The sequence below is a fragment of the Netta rufina genome (assembly GCF_964035555.1).
Source record: "Netta rufina genome assembly, chromosome: 14".
NCBI lineage: Eukaryota > Metazoa > Chordata > Aves > Anseriformes > Anatidae > Netta > Netta rufina.
The window spans coordinates 2,189,494-2,212,433 of record NC_140137.1 but is presented as its reverse complement, the minus strand read 5'-3'; the positions used below and the strand labels follow the sequence as shown (position 1 = coordinate 2,212,433).

Genomic DNA, 22,940 nt, shown 5'->3' with positions numbered 1-22,940 from the left:
TATTACAGTTTCCACAGTGTATCAGTCATTAACATATGACGGAGATACAATAGCCTGTCTTGTTATGGCTCAGTCAAGTAAGACTTTTTCTGTTTTTCTATGAAAATTGACTAAGCCACCTTGGTGCCCTATCTCCAACTAGATATAGCCCAGCTTGCAGAAACCTTTCTCTGACTGTTTCTAGATGTTCTTTGTGCCAAGTGGTGTTAGGCTAATTATTTTGTTTTCACTGTAAAATCTTTCATGTCCTTCTTCCACGGGACTATAGTTTAGCCTATGCTAGCTAACATACGACTTTTGGAAGGCTGAAAATATTTTGTATGACAAGAAGTGGAAAATAAGATTGGAATCCTTGAACAAACAACTAAAACATTTCAAAGACATATTAAATCATTCAAGAGAAACAAGACTTGGGCTATTGGTATTTATGTACTCTACCTACTTGAGAAAGCTGCTAGGTGTGTTCAAAATAAAACTAGGAGGAAAAAAAAAAAAAAAAACACTTTTTAGATATGGACAGAAATCATCTTGGGAAGGAGTATAGAAGGACTGTGCATTCCAAATTCTTCAAAACCAGGGAGAGCAGCACTTGAATACATAGTGATCTGTAGGTACCCATTTCAACAAGTGTTTCATATACTTTTTTTTTCTGATGTCCAGTGACAAAGGGGAAGTGAAGTATTGCGTTGTTTGGATAGAAGGTTAGAACAAAGGTTACCCTGAAGGAGGCATGCTGCAACTTGTCAATGAAGAAGCATTTTTATGCTTTAATTCTGTGAAGTATGTTTTGGATGTCGATTCCTGAATATTATAATTACCATCAGGAAAGAACCTAGCAGCATCCTTGTTACCCTTAAAATAAAAGATTATTTAATCACAATTCTTGCTAGAAATTCTACGGCTTATTATCCTGGATCTTTCAACCCTGTGTGTACTCTGTGTTGCATAAAGCAATAAAACCAGAATGACAGGAAAATGTTTTCAGGCTTTGTGCAAGTAAATTATGGCCATACTAAATATTCTCTTTTAGGTGCCTACCCAAGGCTGTCTCTCAGCTTTAAACTTAAGAGAAACATAGGTTACTTCATTCTACAGACCTACATGCCTTCTATTCTGATCACTATCCTGTCCTGGGTTTCCTTCTGGATTAATTATGATGCTTCAGCTGCAAGAGTTGCTTTAGGTAGGCATTTTTACACATCTCATGTAGTGTGCACTAACTGAATTCTTTTTCTTGCTTGTGGCTTAGTGGATAGTGCATGATTTGAAAAATAAATCTCAGATCTTTTTATGTCTGGCTTGTAAGCTTTGTATATTTTGAATCAGCATTTAAATCATCCCAATTTAAATAAAAATTAAAGTGATTTCATGTCTGAATTAGCTAACTGTATAATCATTGTAACCAGAATTAGCCTAATTGTCTCAATGTTTTCTGTTGTTGTTTTACTGCTTGTTCTCCAAAGAGAATGCATTTCATTTGGTTTTGCTCATGGCAGTCCAGAATACACATTCAGCACCATATTATGGAATACAAATTGCTTTTCCTTTTGGGTATGAATTAAATAATGTTTTACTGGGGTTTTATAGGTAACTTCTCTGAAGTTGAAGCTCCTTAATTTTTTTTTTCTTTACTGTTACCTTGCATTCTAAAAGTAAAACCATTTGCCTAATTAATTTGTTGAGAACTCGTATCTCATCAGTAATCCCCTGTGTCCTTGTTTATACTGTGCCCCTCATCAGAGGATCCAAGCATGTTACAAAAATAAATGAGTATCTACTGTCAAATTTTGTATAAATCAGACTGATTTCTGCATGGTCCTGAATTGGATAAGTAAGTAAATCACCACAAAAGACAATTGAGAATTTGACATTTAAAGTTTTTCTTTCTGCATTTTGTAGTAAGAAATTAAGTCTGCAGACAGCATGAAAATGCTGGAGGAAGGCAAGATACAATGACTCTAGGCTGGTAATTTATAACAGACTGTTAAGAGAAGATTGTGGTTTAGCTGGTTAAAAGCATACTTGTTGAATACAACTACTGTTTCTTTCTTTGATTACAATTAGTTATGTGTGTAATTTTCTTTGCTGTGCAGGATAAGGAAGGAATATGAACAGAAGTTGCTTGTTAGCAGAAAAAAAAAAAAAAAAAAGCATCTAGAAGCACCTAGATTTTTTTCAGCACTATCACTTGAATATTATGACCTAAAATGTTAGAAATTTTAAAAATAATTCAATCAGACTTCTTTCTTTTTCTTTTTCCTTTTTTTTTTTTTTCTTCTTTTTTCAGGAATCACAACTGTACTCACAATGACAACAATTAACACCCATCTTCGAGAGACTCTTCCCAAAATTCCATATGTGAAAGCCATTGACATGTATCTCATGGGATGTTTTGTCTTCGTTTTCATGGCTCTGTTGGAGTATGCTTTGGTCAACTACATCTTCTTTGGCAGGGGACCTCAGCGTCAGAAGAAAGCAGCAGAAAAAGCTGCCAGTGCCAACAATGAGAAGTTGCGAATGGATGTCAATAAGGTATCTTACAATAAGCTGACTTTCAGTTCTGCAAGATAGAGCTTTGAAATGTTATTTCTGATACAAAATGAATGCAGCAGAATTATTATGATTTTGCCTTAGCTTTCTGTAGAGCAGCATATTTAGCCACCTCACCAGTGAATGCTGCCCTCTATCCTGGAAAATTGAATGATTTTTTTTCTAAGGCATGCACTCAGATAAACTTTACTGTGAGTTGTTTTCTCAGTGGGGTTGTAGACTTAAATATATCTAATCTGTTTGCAAAGGAACAAATCCAAAATGATGGCTATATTTGATATTCTAGTAAGAGCTGTATGGAACATTTGAAAGAAAAAATAAATTTAACCTATTTTAATAAATCTTTCAAATGACCTAGATAATAAATGTTTGTTATAGAAGTGTTTAAAGCTTGGAAAGTTTGCATATTTTCGACATATAATGACCCAGAATGTTGTTGACTAAAGAAGAAACTGCTCAGAAATAAGGCATCAACTTGCTGTGCACTTAATTCTGAATCTGAAAATGGTCCCCTGGGGAGGGAGAAATGAAGGCAGAAAAGACATTTGCCAAGACGTACACTTTTGGAAAAAGTATCCATTATGCTTTACGAAAATGGAGCACTTGTCATTTTTCACTGTGACCATTTTTGATGAGTTTCACACAGTGGCAAATCTGGGCTGAATACTAAAATGTACTCAGTGTGAAATGTATAAACTTTCACACACATGCAAAATTAGGAAGTTAAATAAAGTTATATACTCCCTCCTTTTTTTTTTTTCTTTTGGTATGGAAAGCTTCTTGTATTCATAATTCAGCATGATACTCCAAGAGAGGTTAAAAAAAAATCTAAATCAGAAAGAAAAGGAAAAAGAAAAAAAATATTTGTGAGTGGAAACAAAAGTTTCATACAGCTCTAGTGGTGAAATTTCTCATGTTTGTTCAGAATTTCTGTGCTGTCATAGAGTGCCCATGGACAGAAGATGGAACTGCAAAAACTCACATATCTATAATATTAAACAGTTACAGTTTTAAAGCCTATGGTGTATATAGTTTTATAGTATTTTAAGATGCAGGATTACATTTTCATGGCTGAGATCTCACTCATTCAATAATTTATTTATTTCTTTTAATTTGAGAGAAACATGTTTTAATGAATGAGGGCAAATGCATAATGAAGAGGTTAGTTTTGATGGTATGATACCATAGATTGCTCATTTTACTCATTTTACTGCTCATTTTACTTCTGCAGTGTTCATGATTACTATTTAAATCCAAAATAAATTCTCATTCTATTGGTTATTTTTCATTTATGCATAAAGTAATAAAAAGTATTTCATTTTTTTATAGCCTTTTATTTCATTTTTCAACTTTATTTTTTAATAATCAGGTTCCCTTTAAATAATGAAAGCCATTAACTAAGAAACTATAGATAACATAGATAATTTTCTGAGTCTCTATCTGCATCTACCTAAGGCCTTTCATGTGGAAATTTAAGATTCTTAGATATTAGCATGTCTTCCAAGCCCCTCTACTGTTTTGCATGTGAGATTCTCTATATACTTAATCATACAATAGATCTATCATATTTGATATCATATTGATATTCTCTCATATAATAGAGTATCAAAGTCTATTGGCAAATCGCTAATCATGAACTAGAATTTGAAAGCACTAACTAGTCCTTTTGAATGTCTGTTGCAGAAATTCATTAGCTCACAGCATTAACATGGAGTACACTGGGGAAAACTTTACAGTACTTACATTTTTGAAATTGAACCTTTAGCTTTACCAGGCCAGTGCAGTTCATAATCTGTGGCAGTTCTGCTCTGGGATCCCAATCACACCTTGATCTGATGATCAAGTTTGCAATCCCTTAAGCAACAGACAGAGAACCAAATAGGAGAGGAAAAAAGAACAGTAATTTGAGAACTTTGTCCTGCTGCACATAGAGAGCTTTGGGGAGGAGGAGAGGAGCTGACAGTTGCTCTTTCTCTCTGATCATCAACAAGAAAAAAGGTTTGTATTTAATGGACCTAATTTTCTTCCTGAAAGGGGGACAGATATTGTATATTATTTTATTATATTGTGTAATATTTTCATGCACAAGAACCAGAAGTGTGTCTTAACGAGCCTTAATGAGCACTCTGTGTCTAATTAGGATCCAACACTGAAGGACTATGAACTACAAGTATTCTTTTGTGATATTACTAGATTCCTCAAATATCAGTACATGGAATATTATGAAATTATGCTTGTGTCTTTGGATACAACATGAGGAAAAAAATAATAGCAGTAGCAATAAACCTTGAAATGATGAGGATGAACACTTCTATGCAGCTCTGTTACTGCATATAGACATTGTAAATAAGGCAGGTGAATAGTTATTGGAACTGCTGCTTGCAGTGCAGCATCTTTGTTTATACAGTATACATCAGCAAATCTATAATAAATTTCTTCATCTTCTAACAACAATTCTTGTAACAGCATCTTAGAATTTGTCTGAATAGCAAACGCTGGTCATAAGAGAAGTGTCCATTAGTTCTTCCATCCACAAATACTTGCAAAATCATGGGCACCAGTTAATACCTATGCCCTTTATGCTGTTAAATTCTCTGGTATAGAAAGGTTCTAGGACAGGTAAAGGCACTGGTAGCTTCTCATTTTTTTGTTCAGTGTTATTCAGAAAATACCACAGAGTCTACAAACTAGCAGAGGAGCAAAACAGAATCTGCTCTTCCATGTCTGAGGTATCGGCTAAATCCCAAGTAATCCCTTGGAGATTTGGTGACTCAGAAAGAGAATGCCATATTTTTTCTATATGAGCACACACCATCAGGCTGACTTCAGAGCTTCTCCTGGGCTATTCCAGATGGAACTGTGGCCAAATATTTCTTTAAATTTTAGATTGAATGTCATATGCCAAATGTGGTGAGTTTGGTTTTGTGGGTTTCTTTTGGTGGTGTTTTTTGGTTTATTTTGTTTGCTTGTTTGTTTTTGGTTGGTTGTGGGTTTATTGTTGTTGTTTTGAAATGTCATGTAATAGAAGATTGTGAATTTATATACTCTTTTACTTTCAAAGATTGGCTCTGATTGGGATATGGAGTGGAAAAGCAGAGAAGAGATTAGAGCTATATCTTGGTTTTCTTCTTGCATTCTAAAATGTGAATAATAAAATCATTGATAAATTCAAAGGACATAAAGTCAAGGGAGACTCATGCTCCCTAGATATGCTGTCACAGACTCATTAAATCTCACATGCTCAGTTTTCTTTGCCATGATTTCATGTTGAAATGGCTGTGTGTGTAATCATTCCACTCTTGAAACTTCTCGAGCTGTTTTCAGCAGTTTATTCCTTTAGTCTAACTCTCATCATCTTTTGCCTTTGTCAAGGCTAATTGTTCTCTCTGTAAACAGTCACATTCCTTACAGGTAAATTATCTTACATTGTCTTTCTTCTTACTCTAGACATCCTTCCATTGTTGGAGATGGCATTTCTCCTCACATCTCTTTTCCAAGCATGTCCTCGTATCTTCCCTTATTTCTTCAATGCCTTTATTATCTCTATAGTCTCTGATTTAGGAATCTTTTCTGTTCTGAAGGGCATAATACTGCAAACACATATGGAAGGGTGGATGAACAGGGAGTGTGGCATTTCTGCTGTTGAAGATATAATGTGTTGTGAACTATGGTATATATATATACTCTATCCCATTAACTACTTTATTTTATTCTGTGATACTTTATTCACAAATTTTATTCTATGGACTTTTCTATTTTTTATAGGAATGTTAACAGGAGTCTGTATTCTTTTGATCCTCTGTAGTCACATTTCGTGCCAACTTTTCTTTAGGCTCAGTGCACTAATCTGTTTCATTCTCTCGTGGTTCTTTCCCATGATTAACAGATACATATATACATATTGGGGTTGGGTTGGGTTGGGGGGGGGGAGCAAATTATAACCTCTGGCTTCATAAATGTAATTCATTTGACTATTCCTGTGGGCAATTGTACACACACCTGTGTCTTATTTTACCCTCAGTTTTTAAGATCATGTGTCAAAGGCTTCAGTGAATTCCATAACTTCCATCTGTTAAACAAATAACTGTGATACAGCCCTCCTAGTTTTCTCCTTTATGAAGCCTGATTTCATTTTCAAGATGATTAGCCTAGCCAGGATCTCAGTGTAAACTTGGTACAACAGCCATTTTAATATAACTGATTTCTTTTCTTGTAGTTCAAACAGTTAACTTGGTGCGTTTTCTCAGTACTGATTTATTCCCCAAAAATTTCTTCAGGTATCCAATAGCCAAATTAGTTTTTCATTAATTTTGGTGTTTTCTCTTGCATTGTTGATCCACTAATTTTAGCTTGGTTGTTTCCATCCCGGAACTGTGGTTCGAATGGGCTTGGTGATCACTGTGATGTGTCCATTGCATCTTCTCTTTGTGTTGCATGAGATTTACAGTTTGACTGCCTGTCAGGTTTCCAGTATATTTTCCTGTGTTATTAAATTCCCATTCAACCTGCTACTTATTGTTATGTCTTTTGGATTCATTGCTGTTTTCTCCACAGTTGCTCATTTAATTCAGATTACTAAATATATTACCTTCTCTGGAGGTGTAAGGAAGGTGAAAATGTTCTTCAATATCAGTGATATTTGTATATTTGTTATTCTAGATAAATCAGAAAACATTCACTACAGCTATCTAGTATTTTAATGGAAACCAGAACTGTCATCTTAAAGAACAACATGGTAAACATACTGGGCTGAATGAAAGGCTGATTTATGGCCTCTTCCTCTGTAAAGAAGCACTTCTTGGGTCTTACCAGCTGTACATTTGAAAAGGGGTGATTAGAATGGAAAAGCAGCTGTATGCCGTCCTCTTCCAAAACAACAGACTGGAAGAGTGTCAGGCAGCAGAGAAATGGTGCTGGCTGTGAGTATTGGTATCAGTTCCTTCATCAAGGCTCTTGTAAAAAGAAAGGCTACAGATCCATCTCCACATAGAACATCTTGTCGGTCTTTTTTTGGACATGTGTGTGTTTTCCTTACTAGATATTAACTAGAAACAGGACAGAGTATTTGAATTTGTTGGTTTTGTTGTTTTGGTTTTTTTTGGTTGGTTGTTTTTGTTTGTTTGTTTGGTTGGTTGGTTTGGTTTGTTTGGTAAGTTGGTTTCTTTTTTTTTTTTCTTAATTTAGATATATAACCTAATAGATGTGTTATCATAAGATGTGTTAACATTAGGTGCATTTTGCCTTTCATTTCTAGTCCTATGCTTACCATTTGTGTAAGTGTGTTATACAGGCTGTGTTTAAATTATTACAAAATCATATTTATTCTGTACAGTTAGGTCAGCTATGTTTAGAAAAATTAAGTGGCTATTGTAAATTAACATTTCTTATATAAAATTTATTTATTATTTTGATTCAAAGTAATTTGATTTGCATTCACAGAAAAATTCTGCATAATGTAGATAGATCACAATGTTCACACTACAGTAATAATTGAAACCTTGAAGTTACCAACCTAGCTTGAAGCAAAGAGAAGCTGCAAGTGTATAGGCTATATACCTGAAGTATGTGATGACATAAGTCATGTAAATAAAATTCTACCTCTGATGTTGCAATCACATTATTGTTTTTGTAAGCTTTAATAAAGAAATTTCCCTCTGGAAAAAAAAAGGAGGGGGGGGGAGAGGAGGAGTATGTCAGCATATTGTGCAACACTTCATTAAACTGTTCATATTTTTTTAGCGTTTTTTTAAATAAATGTCACTGACATAAAATCATAGAATTATGGGTTCTGATATTGCTAGCCTCTACAAGTTTAAATAAGCTGTTGAGGTATTTGTTTGCTTGTGTTTTTTTCTGGACACAAAGACTTTCTTAAGAATATACTGCATGTATTTTTGAAACTATGAGTAATTCTTTACTCAGTAGTCTCTTACGTAAGGTATTCAAAGTCAGTATGCCTGAGAGTTGCAGTGTGTTGCTGTTAACACAATGCCAAGTCACGACCAACAGAAATTGTCAGACTAATTGTCAGACCTTTTTCTGTCAGAAATTCGGGTACCATGTAGAGAACATGGAACTTAAATATGATAATGAGATTAAACTGGATATTAATAGATTTGAATAACAATAGAAATGTTCTCTAGAAGAATGAATGTGGGGCTTAGGCAGCTAAGAAGATTTAAGCAAATATAGGTATCTTGGCAATTCATTGCCCTCCTGACCCACTGTTTTTATATCCAAATTAGCACACAGTTGCTAAAGGAGATGGCAAGAACAAAGCAAATAAAAGCCTAACCTGCCCCTCAGCTGCACTTAACATGGTAATTTTCTTTCCCTCCATTTTGTGTCAACTGCTAATTGAGTTTTTCCCTACACCTCCTTGACCAAGGAAGAGTTAGACAAAGTTTAACCAGAAAACTTGTCCTTAGAGCTTTCATTTTCAAAGGACTCCACTGCATTATCAGAGTTTAAGACAAACAAGAGTATGCAATAACCTGTTTTGTAAGTGATCACACCTAATTCTTACACCTATGGAGTTGGGCAGGTTGGGGGTAGATGGTCTCTGGCCATTGTATGGTCTAGGACATGCATCCTTCTTCTCCGAGTGCCCATTATTAGATTGACTGGCATGGTATGGGCTGTTCTAACCCAAAGACAGAACACTCTGCTTCATTGTGTCTGCAGTGCCACCCATTACAGTAGCATGCTTTGTAATGGCATAGAGTGAGCTCAGGTACTGCTGTGCCACCTTAGCTTTTCTCTCATGACATCATGACAGCCTCCTAGCTTTCTTTACCAATGAATAAATGGAAGAGTCTGTGGGTTTTTTTTCTTCTTCTTTTTTTTTTTTTTTTTTTTACTGCCATATCCATACATGTGTCTTTTTTTTTTTTTTTAAAAAAAAGGGGCAGAATTAGAGGAATGACTGCATTAATGTTAGCCAGTGAGAATGCACAGATACATATACATGTGGGCCTTTACAGGCTAACTTGTGATAGCTTTTGGTACACTGCAAATGCACAAGGTCACTCTCCTCAGTTTTCAGACTGTGGTGTAAAGATGCATTAACAGAGCCCAAGCCTGAGATAATATATCCTACTCCAAAGCAACATTCATTAATTTAGCCTTGGCTAATGCTTTTATTTCCACTCTGATTTTTCTCTGATATTTCCATTCTGGCATCCCTGCATCCTTTTCAGTTCATGGAAATACACATATTTGTTCATTTCTCTCTGAAAATATTGTGTAAATGCACTTCTGATGAGGAGGAGGAACTATTGCAAAGGTACTTTAAAATAATTGTTGTTTATTACATACAACTATGCCTTATACCAAAAGCAGGAGAGATGCTTCTAGTCTTTGTGAGCATAGGGAAAAAAAAAAAAAAAGAAAAAAAAAAAAAGAATTTTAAGATCCCTATGTATAACATAGGGATCTTAAATCATTAACTCACTTAATGAATTCTACATGATATTAAAACACCGTAGCAACATAAAGCTCTTAAAATTTCAGTTTAAAATCTTATATCCTCACTGTTCTGTATCACTTGAGATAGTTCTTCCACTGTCCAGATTTCAGTGGTAGTTTTCTTTTTTTTTCCAAGTAGAGTCTTTCTTTTGTTTGAAGGACACATAAAACTGCATGAGGACTGATTCTTGAGCCAGGGACAGAGGGACTTACACCGAAGTTTATTGAATGACATGGAGTGAAAGTAGGCAGGGATTATAAAAGCTCAGCGTTTCTCCTCAATTTACATTCTTGCATTATCAATGAATTACTGCAAACAAAACAACCAGCAATGCAGAGTGCTCAGCCAGCCTCTGCATGTGCTGTTGAAACAGGGTGTATGATAGGAGTAAAATTTGAGGCAGTTCCAGTTTTAGCCTACAGCACTTTGCAGAAGCAGTCAGAAGGTGATTTATTTCCGTGAACTGTAGTGATATTCAACATGACATCTGAATAAAGGTCAAGTCGACTGCATGAGGGTTTCTTTCTGCAGCTGCACTCCTTTGAATGCCATGTTTAATTAATATAAGAACAGTGCCTGTACAATCCATTTGTTGAAAGCACATTATTCTCTTTGCTTATGTAGCTCATCTACAAACCTGGCATCCACCAGTGACCCTGAATTAAATACACTTTTGGTTAAGAAAAAAAAAAAAAGAATCTATTAATACAATTTATATTATTATTTCAGATTGCAGGTGAATAAAAGCATTGCTTCACAAAAACAAACAACCAAAAAAAATATATATATATAGTGAAGTAGAAGAAATGTACTAAGCTACAATCTATAAGAGATGTCTGGCTAGTTAATCTGGGGAATTGGTTTCCCAAAGCAGATCAGTTCTGAAGAGTTTCACAAGGTTTAATTGAATGGCCCTGAGTCAGCCAGTTCCTATTTAAAAAAAAAATAAAATTCATAACTCATTATAAAGATTGTACTAAATGCTGTGTGCTAGGGGATGTTACCTGGTTGTGTTGATGAATCTTGAGATCACTGGATCGTAAGTACACTAAGTGGTAAAAATATTACTGTAATGTAGGAAGTGTCTGTCAGACCCTGCTACCTTTGCTTTATTTAGACTGACTGGAGTGATCATCTCTTTAGTTTCTTTTAGCAAACAACAATGTGTTGTTGTCTAATTTAGGGGAAATCAATTTCAGGCTAAAATCTAAATTCAGAATCTAAAATTCATATCAGAATTTTTTATAAATAGAATGATACAATCCTGAACTAGTAAGAAAGATAGATATTTCAAATTCCTCTTCTGTAATTTTTGCCCATTTGTAGTCAATCTGTAACTGTTAATTACGATGCCTTACCTTTTATTATTACACTTTATTTTTATTATTACACTTTAAGCTGCATGATCAACAATATATAAAAAATATATATATTTGTGGTAGTACGCATCTTAAAGATTTTTTTTCCCAATATTTCAAAAACACATCTTCCTCAAAAATAGCGTGTTTTTTTTCAACAGTAGAAATGTTCTAATTCCGTTGGGGAGAAACCATCCAATCACCTTGCCACAAAGACACTGCATGCCTTACATGAAGATCAAGACAGAGCAAGGTTAATGAGCAGAATAGCCCATGCAACCTAGAAATAACATGCTGAACACTAGTCATAGCAATATATTACTCATGTACTATATGAATGGGGCATGCATACAGACCTATGCAAATTATTATATTTCTTTATAAATATTATTTATAAAGGGTGCTAGGGAGTGTATTGCATATGTGTATGTTAAATTTAAAAAATAGTAATTCTGGGCTACGAAGACCTACAGTTTTCTGTAAATTCAGTTTGCTACTCATTCATTGGGTACTAGCTGCTTTCTCAGAATCCTGCATATGGAGAAAGATAGACATGGGGTATTATTTTCTTTATCTAACTCAGGAAAAGGTTTAGGAGACTGGTAAGATTGTGCGTAAAGTTAAAATATATACATGTATGTATATATACAAATGTGTATATATATGAATATATCTTTCGTACTCTTTAGATACTAGGTTTAAAAATCACTCCGTAATGACACGAGATACTAAAACATAGAACTGTGTGTGTATATATAGAGAGAGAATTTATTATTATTATTTTTTGTATGTCTCCATTGCTCTTTTTAGAGGTATGAGAGGCTGAAATTTAGTTTTCTTCCCCAACCAAAAAATTTAAGTCTTCTCCCTGAACTTAATGCATTTTATTATGCCTTGCTTACCTATTCTTGCTTTTATCCTCAAGATGAACTCAGCTTTCTGTTAATTTAGCTGTCAGAAATTTAACACTTTTGGGCTGTCTTGAGGGACGTAACAGTAAAGGTCATACAGCCTAAAGCAGCATGATTATTTTAGGGTAATGTTTTCTGGCTTTTTTTTTTTTTTTTTTTTTTTTTTGACTATTTATTTGACTATTCAAAGGTTTCTGCAGGTAACTTTAAAAGAAAGTCTTCTGAAACCGAAGATTTTAGCTTACTTTCTGCTAGATGGATTTCTAGGGTTTTATGCTTCAAAAAGATATAGTAATTTGGGATAGGAAAAGCGTCTTTACATAAGTTTCAATTGTTACATGAGGGTTTTATTAAAGTACATGATAATATATCTGGAGGAGAAGATCCAAAGCCAGTTCTATATAGTTATCATTAGAAGAGGGTTTATGTGGGGAGGAGTATTCTTCAACTTATATTTCTTCTTCCTTTTCGTATGTATGTGTATGAGGCATATATCATTTGCAACATAAAAATACATCTAGATTTGGTCTCCAAACATTGGGGGGGGGGGGAGGGTGTCATTTTTTCTTAATTTTAAATGTTCTCTAAAATTTTCCTACAATTCAAATGTGTATATTTTGTATGTGTATATATGTTACTATAAAACTATAACATTTTTAACTAATCAAACTCAAGACAATTTTAATGTATAAGCACATAAGAACACTAAAATGACAGGAAGAAGACTAATTAATTTTGTTTGTTTTCTCTAAGATTAATTCATACACGAATACAAATTAAGTACAATACAAAATTTGCAAAGGTGCATAATATTGCTGTATAATTTGCATGATACACAATATTGGTATATAGTGAATATACAGAAATTTACCTAGAAACAAATCTGAAATGACTAAGCATTTCGTGTCAACAAAGTTTTTTTCATTCTTGTCACTCATTTCTAAATGAGTGACAAAACATTAGATTCTCCCCAAAACATCAGACTATCAGCATGCAAGTGAATCATGCAGGAATATTCTAATTCTGTCAACAAATTCAGATTTTCTGATTATTTTAAGTACTGTTCTTTTTAATATTGTCAGAACCAGTCCTCTGAGCCTTGCAAAATCTATAGCTGTTAAACTGGCAGTGTTTCAGGCTTCTATATCAGCCCTGAACATGATCATAAGTACATTTCTAGATTTTTTTTAATTTGAAAATATAGTGTCAAAAATTGGAAATTCATCTTCATTTTCCCCACACTGAAAATGTGACACTGTTTTTTTCCATAAAAAATCTCAGGAATTTCCTGAGTCAAATTCACCACAATTGAATTTCTCTCTACTGTTTTGTCTGACATTTGTTACTGCTCCTGAAATCTTTCCTTGTATGTTCTACTGCCTTTGACCATGTTACTTTTTGGGCTGAGCCCATGAATCATGGTGGTGTTCTTCTACAAAATCACAAGCCTAAGTCTGTAGGCAAATAGATGGAAGTTTCAGGAGAATGAAACATTGGTAGACTGCCATACAGCCCACCGACCTTTATGACAAATGCATGATGTGTAGTGCTTTCCATGTTGTATTTGACTTTAAGCAAGAAAAGTAGCATCTATGGATTTTATAAAAGTCTGTTCTAGAAAAGCTACTTTATCAACCTTATTTTTACTGCCTAGTTCATATATCAGAACCATAATTATATTCAAATTATACCTTGGAAATTTTGCCAGTTGTAACGATAATCAAATGTTTCATGTATTTTTCATCTTTCATGAAGCTTTTCTACATATATCGAAGAAATTTTACTGTGTTTCTGTAGTAGATTTCTGGTGCTAGCTCTATATATTCTAGCTAGTTAAAGTATATTTTGCAAGACAGCATAATAGGAAACTTGGTTTATGGGCATAGAGGAAATGGAAACTACTACAGAAAGAAAATGCTCGAACGCTCTTGCAGGTTTGTTTTTCATTTATAGGATCTTGAAGAGAGTTAAATGCATACATGTAACTTTGGTGACACTTTAACAAACAATTTATATTGTTAGAGAAGTATTAATAAGAATGAGAGCTGCCTAATTCCTTGTTTCTTGGTGAAAAGGTATGACTGTCATTAATCGGTACTCCAGGAGATTTCTATTCTAAATATCCTACCTTTGCTTCCTTCTTAATGTTTCAGTAGTAAAGAAATATGGTTGAAAATTGAAGTTGAAATTTCAAAAAGTCCAGTTCTACTTAAATCACTTTCTTTATGTTTATTTCTGGTTCAAGATTAATTTTCTTCCATTTTAGTGTTTATAGAGTTGGCCTTGTAGAAATACGTACTCTCAGGTGGTTCAGAAAGATTCATTTTTAATTTTTGCAACTTTTATCCTAGAAATTTTTTTTCACTTTACTGTAGAAGAATTGTGTTGTTTTTTTTGTTTTTTTTTTGTTTGTTTGTTTGTTTTTGTTTTTATTATTTGTTTTGTTTGTTTGTCTGTTTTGTTTGTTTGTTTGTTTGTTTGTGTGTGTGTGGAAAGGTTAAATTTTTAAAATGCAGTCACTTACTCAAGACATTGATCTGAATGATTGTTTTGCAGTCTCAAGGACAAAAAAAGAAATCTGTACCTTAAGCTTCCAGAAGAGAGGGCAACTACCTTTAAATATCATCAATACAAACTTTATTCAAATGAAAAAAACTTACCAGCTAGAATTCATCATAACTAGTATTTAGATCCACCATTGTAACGTATTCTTGTAGACTAAAATAAAGCAGTGCATATACACAGGAGAAGGAAACAATTTGTGGCTTTGGATTAAAAGTGACAGTCTTATTCACAGGTCAGGAAATCACTTGAAAGCATGACTAACCTAAGTATGTGTTTAAGTCCCATTAAATTAATGTATCCACTTAAAGAAAGTCATAAGCTCCATTCCTGATTTACATACTTGTTTACTATTTATGGTATACTATATTTTCTATACTAGAATGGAAATTTTATGTGCAAGATCAAGACCTTAAGCAATTTATTCCTTCCACTTTATATTAGAGATTGCATTGTACTGAATTATCTTGGTCAAAGGTGAGATGGAAGAAGATGCATTTCTGTATTTCTGTATATATTTCTGTAGATTACAGTGTACTTTACATTTTTCTTTCTTGATTGGCTAAGGTGCTTTAGCCCACTTTATTCAAGGAAAAGAAAAAAAAAAGCAGAACAGAAATGTTTTGTTTTGTTTTGTTTTGTTTTTGTAATATTTCACAAGATGTTGGTGTAAGCTTCAGGCCTCAGGACAGAAATAAGGGCCATTGTCCTGTTTCTCCCCATCTTCCCCCTGGTTTTGTATATTTAGCTTGCTGGATTTTGGTTCAGAATGTTAGATTCCATGCAGTAGTTTGCACAAGTTCCTATGACATGATTTTTATTCCAGTTTCAAGTCAAAGATAGTTCACCCTTTTTAATATTATTTAAGCACTTATTCTAGAATGTCTTAAGTATGGAATCTTGTATGTAAGTAATAGGTGCCAAAAGAACGCATATGTTTTCAACCATTACTCCAGAGTTCAACAAAGCTTAACGACTAATTTACCGATGTGTTACTAATGATAATGATCAAGATATTCACATATGTTGCGGGGTAAAAATAGATGCTTAGAAGCTGAATTACAAGGAATTAGAAAAGTGTTTAAAGCTCTGTGTCCAGATCTCACATTTTTTTTCTGATTTTTTTTTCTTTATTTCTTATTGGCTTGCCTTTTTTTTTTTTTCTTCGATTTTTAGGCTTTGAGAAGCTCAAGAGCCAAAAGAAAATCACAACTGAATTTGGAGAGTTTTTCTGGATTTTCTGATCTGAAATGAAATAAAGTAATCCAAAATCATAAGTCAACTTGTGATACTGTGATACTGTGAACTTATTTTTACTGTCCTCTAACTGCATACTTTACAGCCTGTCTCATGTCTTAGGTGTATAACACAAACTGAGTCAATGTATCCCAATGTGGTTTCATAAACAGTTACTACAATGCTGGCAATGATTTTCATCCTATACAGACAATGGAAATACAGTGTTAGTTACGTTCTTAGGGGCATTGTTTCACATATAGATGTTTTAAAATATTAGGCATTTGTGCTTTATTAATTGATATAGCTTTGTCTCAGTAGAATTGTCTGTACAACTGTAGGTAGGTGCCATTTGAAAATCATTTTTTCTTTTTTCTTCCAGAGTGAAACTTGCAGCATCTTATATAAAACCTTCTATGTGTTACCTTGAGTAGTCAGTACAATCCCCAGAGATCAGTGGTTCCTGAACAATAAAGCAATCCTTACTGATGAAGTGGGAGATCCCTATTATATGTAAAGAGTGTTTTGCACTGTCACCTAATATTCCTAGAGCTACTAAGATTAGTCAGGAATGGGTTGTTACTGGTTTTCTAAGTAAAGTTCAGTAACAAAGAGGTGGGAAAGTATACTATGGATAACACTAAGAGTTTTATCTCTAACAAATTAAATTATATATCTAGGCATGCCACATTGACTTTCATTGCTACAGGGATATTTATTTCTGTGTTTTCACTTCTTAAGAATGTTGGTTCACAGGACCTATAAATGCTGAAACCTAATCTGTAGTGTTAACTTTGTAGCAGACCAGCGACTCCTGTTCTCCATTCTTGGTTTAGCTTACCATATTTTCTTTTAGTTAATGGCAGCCTTACTTATCAAACAACTATTTCTATGGAATATACAAATGTTTTGTTTCATAAAGTTTTTCAGTTGGAAATTTCAGTCCTGCCGAGTGTTTCATCCATGGTATTTGTGCCATCCTGCCATAAAGTGAGCTATCAGTACCTGCCTGTAATTGAAGATTACCTTACAGGGGAAAAATAATAGAATATGAGAAAGCAAAAAGGGACAATACTATATCTTTTCAATTCATGAGTATGAATTTACCTCCTACTATTGAATTGTTTGGCATAACAGCAAAGTTTAATCACCAAGATGCTGGTTTACTAGATATTACTAGTTTCAGAGATGTGGTCATCGTTGGAGGATTCCTAATGTACATATGTCTGCCTGCATGTATGATTGTGAGAGTTGTAATTTCCTTGTATTTTGCAGTTGCTAATATATTAGCATAAGAGGATTTCCTCAAGATAGCCATCATTTTGGAATGTCTAGATAGCAGGAAGAATATATAATGGTAACATTTCTACACTTTCCTCTATTCTCTTTGAGGCCATCAAAATGTCATGGCCACTTTCTAGGCTCCAGAGTCAGCTTTTTCACTGGTTGACCTGGACCTATAAGTGAATATCATTTATATCATATATTTTGTCATCCACCTTTAAGATTGATTTTAAGAAAAAACAAACACCCTCTTGCATGGTTGCTGAGCTCTGGTCATTTCTCATTCACTTCCACATTCACCTTTTTTATTTTCATGGCCCTTTCTGCTGCTTTTTCTTCATCTTCACATCCTCCCTTTGTTCCTTGCCCCTGGGAGTTTTTCCATTGTTTGAATTCTCCTGTTCACCATAAAGAGTCTAGTTGTATGGTTGAACAATCCTTCAGCACCGAGAGAGCTTTCTAACCTTCTGCCACCTTCTTTTTAAATCACTTTTACACTTATTTTTCCCCCAGAATAATTTTAACAGTTGTTTTCATATCATCATATCTTCCTTGGTCACAGTGACCAGTTGGAAAAAATACATTTACATCACAAAGTTATGTTACCTTGAGTACCAGGGCAAGGCAGTAATGGCACCTCTGAAGCCAGAATATACCTATGATAATTGTTGGCTTAGAGGTCCCTGTATCTTCTAATTAGTTGTCCTATTAATACCCTAGAGTGCTTTAATTTTAAATGAAAGATAATAGCTGCCTTATCTCTAAGGAAACTGGTCTTGATTTTATTAACTTACAGGACAGAAGAATAATTGGCACATATCATTGTCCAGAAATGTATTCAACAAAGGTATCTTTCATTGTTTTCTGCTTTTATCCTCAGAGACTTAAGATTCAGGTCCTGACCACTTATGGTCATTAAAGATCCCATGGCACTTTTTTTTTATAGAGTGGTCATCTCAGCCCCAAGCATCCGGCCAAATATCAATTTATGTAACTGTTCTGCTTACCTAACATTCCCCACCACTACTCACCCACCCCATAGTTTTAATTGGCTACAGCATTCTCCATTTCCTTGACTAAAATATAGTGTATTGTTCAGCACTTCACCTCAGAGGTGATTGCACTTCAGTGGGAAGTGGTTCTACTTTCTAATGCTTGTAAAGCGCTTTGGGATCCTTTTGAATGGGTGGTGGTGTGTACAATAAATGTAAATCATTAACATTCTATCTCACACTTCCCTTAATTGTGAAGCATGTTTTATTAGAGTTGGGCGAACCTGCTTGGTGAAAATAACACTTCCAGCTCTCTCTAATCTACTGAGGAACCTTTTGTCAGAGGTTGAAAAGTCGGGTTAATTTTGTTCTATTGTTGCTGTTTCATTTATTTTCATATTTACTCATTTACTTGTACTTCTAGATTGGAACTGGATTGGAATTCTTCAAAATACTATGAAAAATTCAGTTCTTGTAACTGTCAATCCACTGTAATGGGTGCAGGAAATTCAGATTTGTGCTGGAGAAGCACCTGAACTTTGTGGTGCTTACCCGTCTATTCTAACACTTGAAGGTTCACCCATCACTAATTTTTACTTTACTTTGAATTATTTCTTATGAGAAATTCTTGGAATATTGAGAAATGCTTTGTTCCAACTCCTATATCAGTGTGGTATGTGCAGAAGAAGACACTTTGCCCTAGAAGATAGTCTAGAATATTGCTGGATGTTCTTTCTGCCCACCATCACTAATATTGCTAACTACTGCCATAGATTGCCAGATATATGCAGCAATTTTCTGTGTTAGCAACATATATTCAGTAAATTTCTTACTTCATTGATTTTAATATAAAATCCAATGTCAAATGAATCAAAGCAGAAAGTTAACTGAGGGAATGATAACAGCTGTACACTGTCTATTTTAAACTCTGGTAGACTAAAATAACTTTTGTTATATTTGTGTTCCATAGCAAAGTGTATGAGTATGTAAAGAGCACTCAAATTTCTAATATCATTGCAGATCAAAAGGATAAAATTTTTAGAGTATATTCAGACTAAGAATATTTAAGAGGTGAACAAATTTGTTGGCACTGACATCTTTCCAAAGATAGTGTCTTTGAATACACAACACATAGGTGAAAATAACCCAAGCTCTAGGCTCTGGGGTAAAGCCCTTGTATTAGTAAATGTTATGTCAAATTTCCCCTTATGTCATTGGAACTAAAATTTATTTTGTCTTTGTAAGGATATGTGAAAATATGAACAATGTAGTTTCCAAAATGTCTTTGCACCCCTCTTGTAAGATAATTTACCTGTTTGTTTTTAAAAATTCTTGAGATCTTACAATTGTTTTTATTTTCAGTCTTATGACAGCCAATTTTGTCTCCAGAAATCTCTTCAGAAATTTCTAAATAACTGTACTCATTATAAGGAAATAATTGCAGACCCTCTTGTGAAGTTTCATATATCTATTTGATAATTTTCTGTATGTTTGCTTTTGTTCGTATTACAATAGCAGAATACACTTTTTGCCTTAATTCTGCTTCATGCATATGAGAACTGATTTGATGATCTTCCTGGCTAGAACACAGTATTTCCTTGCTGTGTTCATTATCAAGTACTTAAAGGAATTCGTGAGTTTCAGCCCAACTTTCCTATTTTTTCTGGTGCTTCTCAAAAGCAAATGCTGATTTCTCTAGCTAGAAAATTCAGAGATCTCATATAGTTGTGATTGGAAGCAAGCAAAGTAAGTGATGTTGGCTGTTTCACACTGAGTCATTACATTTAATCTAAAAGTAAAATATAATGAAACTAGAGGGGTGCAAACTCTCAAAAATTGAGAAAAATAGAAGGGAAATCTGGCATCTCAATGATGCTGATTTTCATGCATCACTTGAACAGATGTAATCACTCCAAATGGCAATGTTTTCAGTAGGTCCAAAGTACTTTTGTGAGTACCTATCTTCCACTATGCAATGGATGCTATTAAGAAGTGACATAGCTTTTTTTTTTTTTTTTTTTTTTTTTTTTTTTTTTTTTTAAGCTAATGGCAAATACTGTGCTATATCAGGTAGCACACTGAGGTGCCTGGTGGTGGCTGCTGGCTTTTAAATATTACAAAAGAATTAATTCTATGTTACTGTTTAGAAATCCACAAAAGTCACAATTTGTGCACTTTCAAGAATAATCATAGTATATAATATGTACATGATAAATGGTTAAAATGGATGACTTATTCCTAAAGGAGCTCTGGAACAGTTCCACTTCTTATTTGGCCTGGAGTATAACCTGCACTGCCATCACTCAAGTCAGTGTAGTTATTTAGCTGCTCACTAGCTATTATTGAGTTTGAAAGTATTTTTATTGAATTATGCTTTGTACTCACAATTCAAAATATATGCTTGGAGGAGAGGCTGAGGAGAATTAGAACTCCTTAAATGACCTTATGTTAGTTTTCTATATATTACTTATTTTGAAGTTCTCCTACTATATTTCAGATCTATTTCAGATTGACCAAGAGTGGAATTGGTTCATATTTGAAATCTTAAATTTCTAAGATTTTATATTCAAAATTGCATTCACATTTGCTCTCTGAACTGTCTTAAATATATATATATATATAGTAGTCAAAACTGTTTATTGAAACAAGTGTTCAAAGCACATTTGATGTGATTACACTCTGAACTATATGTCTGAGTTTTTCCTTGCTCTAAATTGCAACCATCTGCTATTCCAGTGTTCAGGTCTCCACAACATGCACACTGTAGTTACATAACACATTAGCACTGGGGAGTGGAGATAGTTATACTATTCCAGATGGTTACACTATGCCAGAATCTTTCCCCATGTAAACAGTAGTCCTGTCTGAATATGGGGAGTGAAAAGGTGCATCCTCCTGTGCAATGCTCCAGACCTCTTTTTATAGAGGCAGACACCTTGCAAATACCTGAAGTTCTTGTCAGAGCAGAACCTTTCATTTGAAAGAAACAAAACAAACAAACAAAAAGCAAAGGCTTTTCCACCTGCTTTTACTCCATAAACCCTACTAAGTAGAATAATAGCCCCAGATATCCTACCCAATGGCAAAATCTCACTTTCAGGAGCTGAGCATATACACCACATGCAGGTATTGCTTCTGCTGACTAAATATAGGGTCTAGAGAGATAACATTTATTCCATTATATGATATCAGCCATATTGCTCCCTGAGTTCACAGATAATTGGCAAAAAATATAGCCACAGCTATGATTAAAGTCTTTCAGACAGGCTGGCATCCAAAGAATGAGTAGCCAGCATGGCTTCAATTTGCAATTGAATGGGCTTCTTTTCTTACCTTGTTAAATCTGCCTTCTTATTTCTTACAGATGGATCCACATGAAAATATTTTGTTGAGCACACTTGAAATTAAAAATGAGATGGCTGCCTCTGAGGCTGTGATGGGGCTTGGGGACCCTAGGAGCACGATGCTGGCCTATGACACTTCAAGCATCCAGTACCGGAAAGCTGGCTTACCCAGACACAGCTTTGGTCGCAATGCCCTGGAGCGGCATGTGGCACAGAAGAAAAGTAGGCTACGGAGACGTGCATCTCAACTGAAAATTACCATCCCTGACTTGACTGATGTAAATGCCATAGATAGATGGTCACGCATATTCTTCCCTGTTGTTTTTTCCTTCTTCAATATTGTCTATTGGCTTTACTATGTGAACTAAGAAACAACGTCACACAGGAAGCAAGAACTGGATTTCTCTTCAAATCAGTTGTACAGCCAAAAGTGGGACTTAGAAAAATTCTATTCAGGACAAAAAGTTATTTTAAAACACCTTAGTTGCTGGCCCACTCTCTGGTCTGCTTTTGTAACATTGTGTTTATTCCTGCTAAATCATAAATATGTACATTTGCAGTATAGACACATACCCTTATCAAACTATAAGTGCATTCAAATGCAAATGCAAATTAGATTCTGACAATCATCTCTGTCTCGCTGTCCCCCGCAATCTTCTTTTAGTGCTCATGTAAGTTTAGTGACACAAATTACAGGTGTAACAGGGTTTAATTTCAACAGCAGTATATACCATTCCCTGTGAAACTGTGTGTACAAGACATGCGTCTAAACTTAAGAGAGTGTACTGCTATCATGCTTATGAAACACACAGTTTACCTTTTAAAGGTGTAAACTTGAAAACAAGTAGTGCCTATCATCTTTCCAAGATGATGATGCTCAGAGGTTTCCCAATCATATTCAGGTATTTCCTGTTTATTGAAAGAGCTAAACCTTTGACTGATAATATTAGGGTTGGGTGTTTGCACAGATGCTGAAGCATAAAGCACTAGTTTTGTTTGGGTTTTAAAGAGATAGCATATGCTTGGAGTCTCAATGACTGTGGTTGTGATCTGTAGAGAAATGTAGCAGTGGTATAAAAATGAATCAAGTGATCATGTCCTGAATAGGTAGACATGCTGTTGTTTTGTGTTGGGGAAGGGGAATCATTTTTCCAATGTGCCAAAAGTTGGTTGGCCAGATAATAATTCTCTAGGTGGCTGAAGGAAATCAATGGTGCCCTGGCATTCTACTGAAA

The 22,940-nt window shown here is 34.4% G+C and overlaps 1 protein-coding gene across 1 annotated transcript in view; it reads left to right on the top strand.

Moving 5' to 3' along the window:
• The window catches only part of GABRB2 (gamma-aminobutyric acid type A receptor subunit beta2), a 160,127-nt gene extending 137,937 nt beyond the window's left edge, over positions 1-22,190 (top strand). The window contains exons 8-11 of the mRNA XM_084295069.1: positions 1,031-1,183; positions 2,288-2,532; positions 18,166-18,216; positions 21,726-22,190. Of these exons, the coding sequence (XP_084151195.1) occupies positions 1,031-1,183; positions 2,288-2,532; positions 18,166-18,216; positions 21,726-22,073 (797 nt within the window). The 3' untranslated portion in view covers positions 22,074-22,190. The remainder of the gene's footprint in view (positions 1-1,030; positions 1,184-2,287; positions 2,533-18,165; positions 18,217-21,725) is intronic.
• Positions 22,191-22,940: the final 750 nt, after the last annotated feature.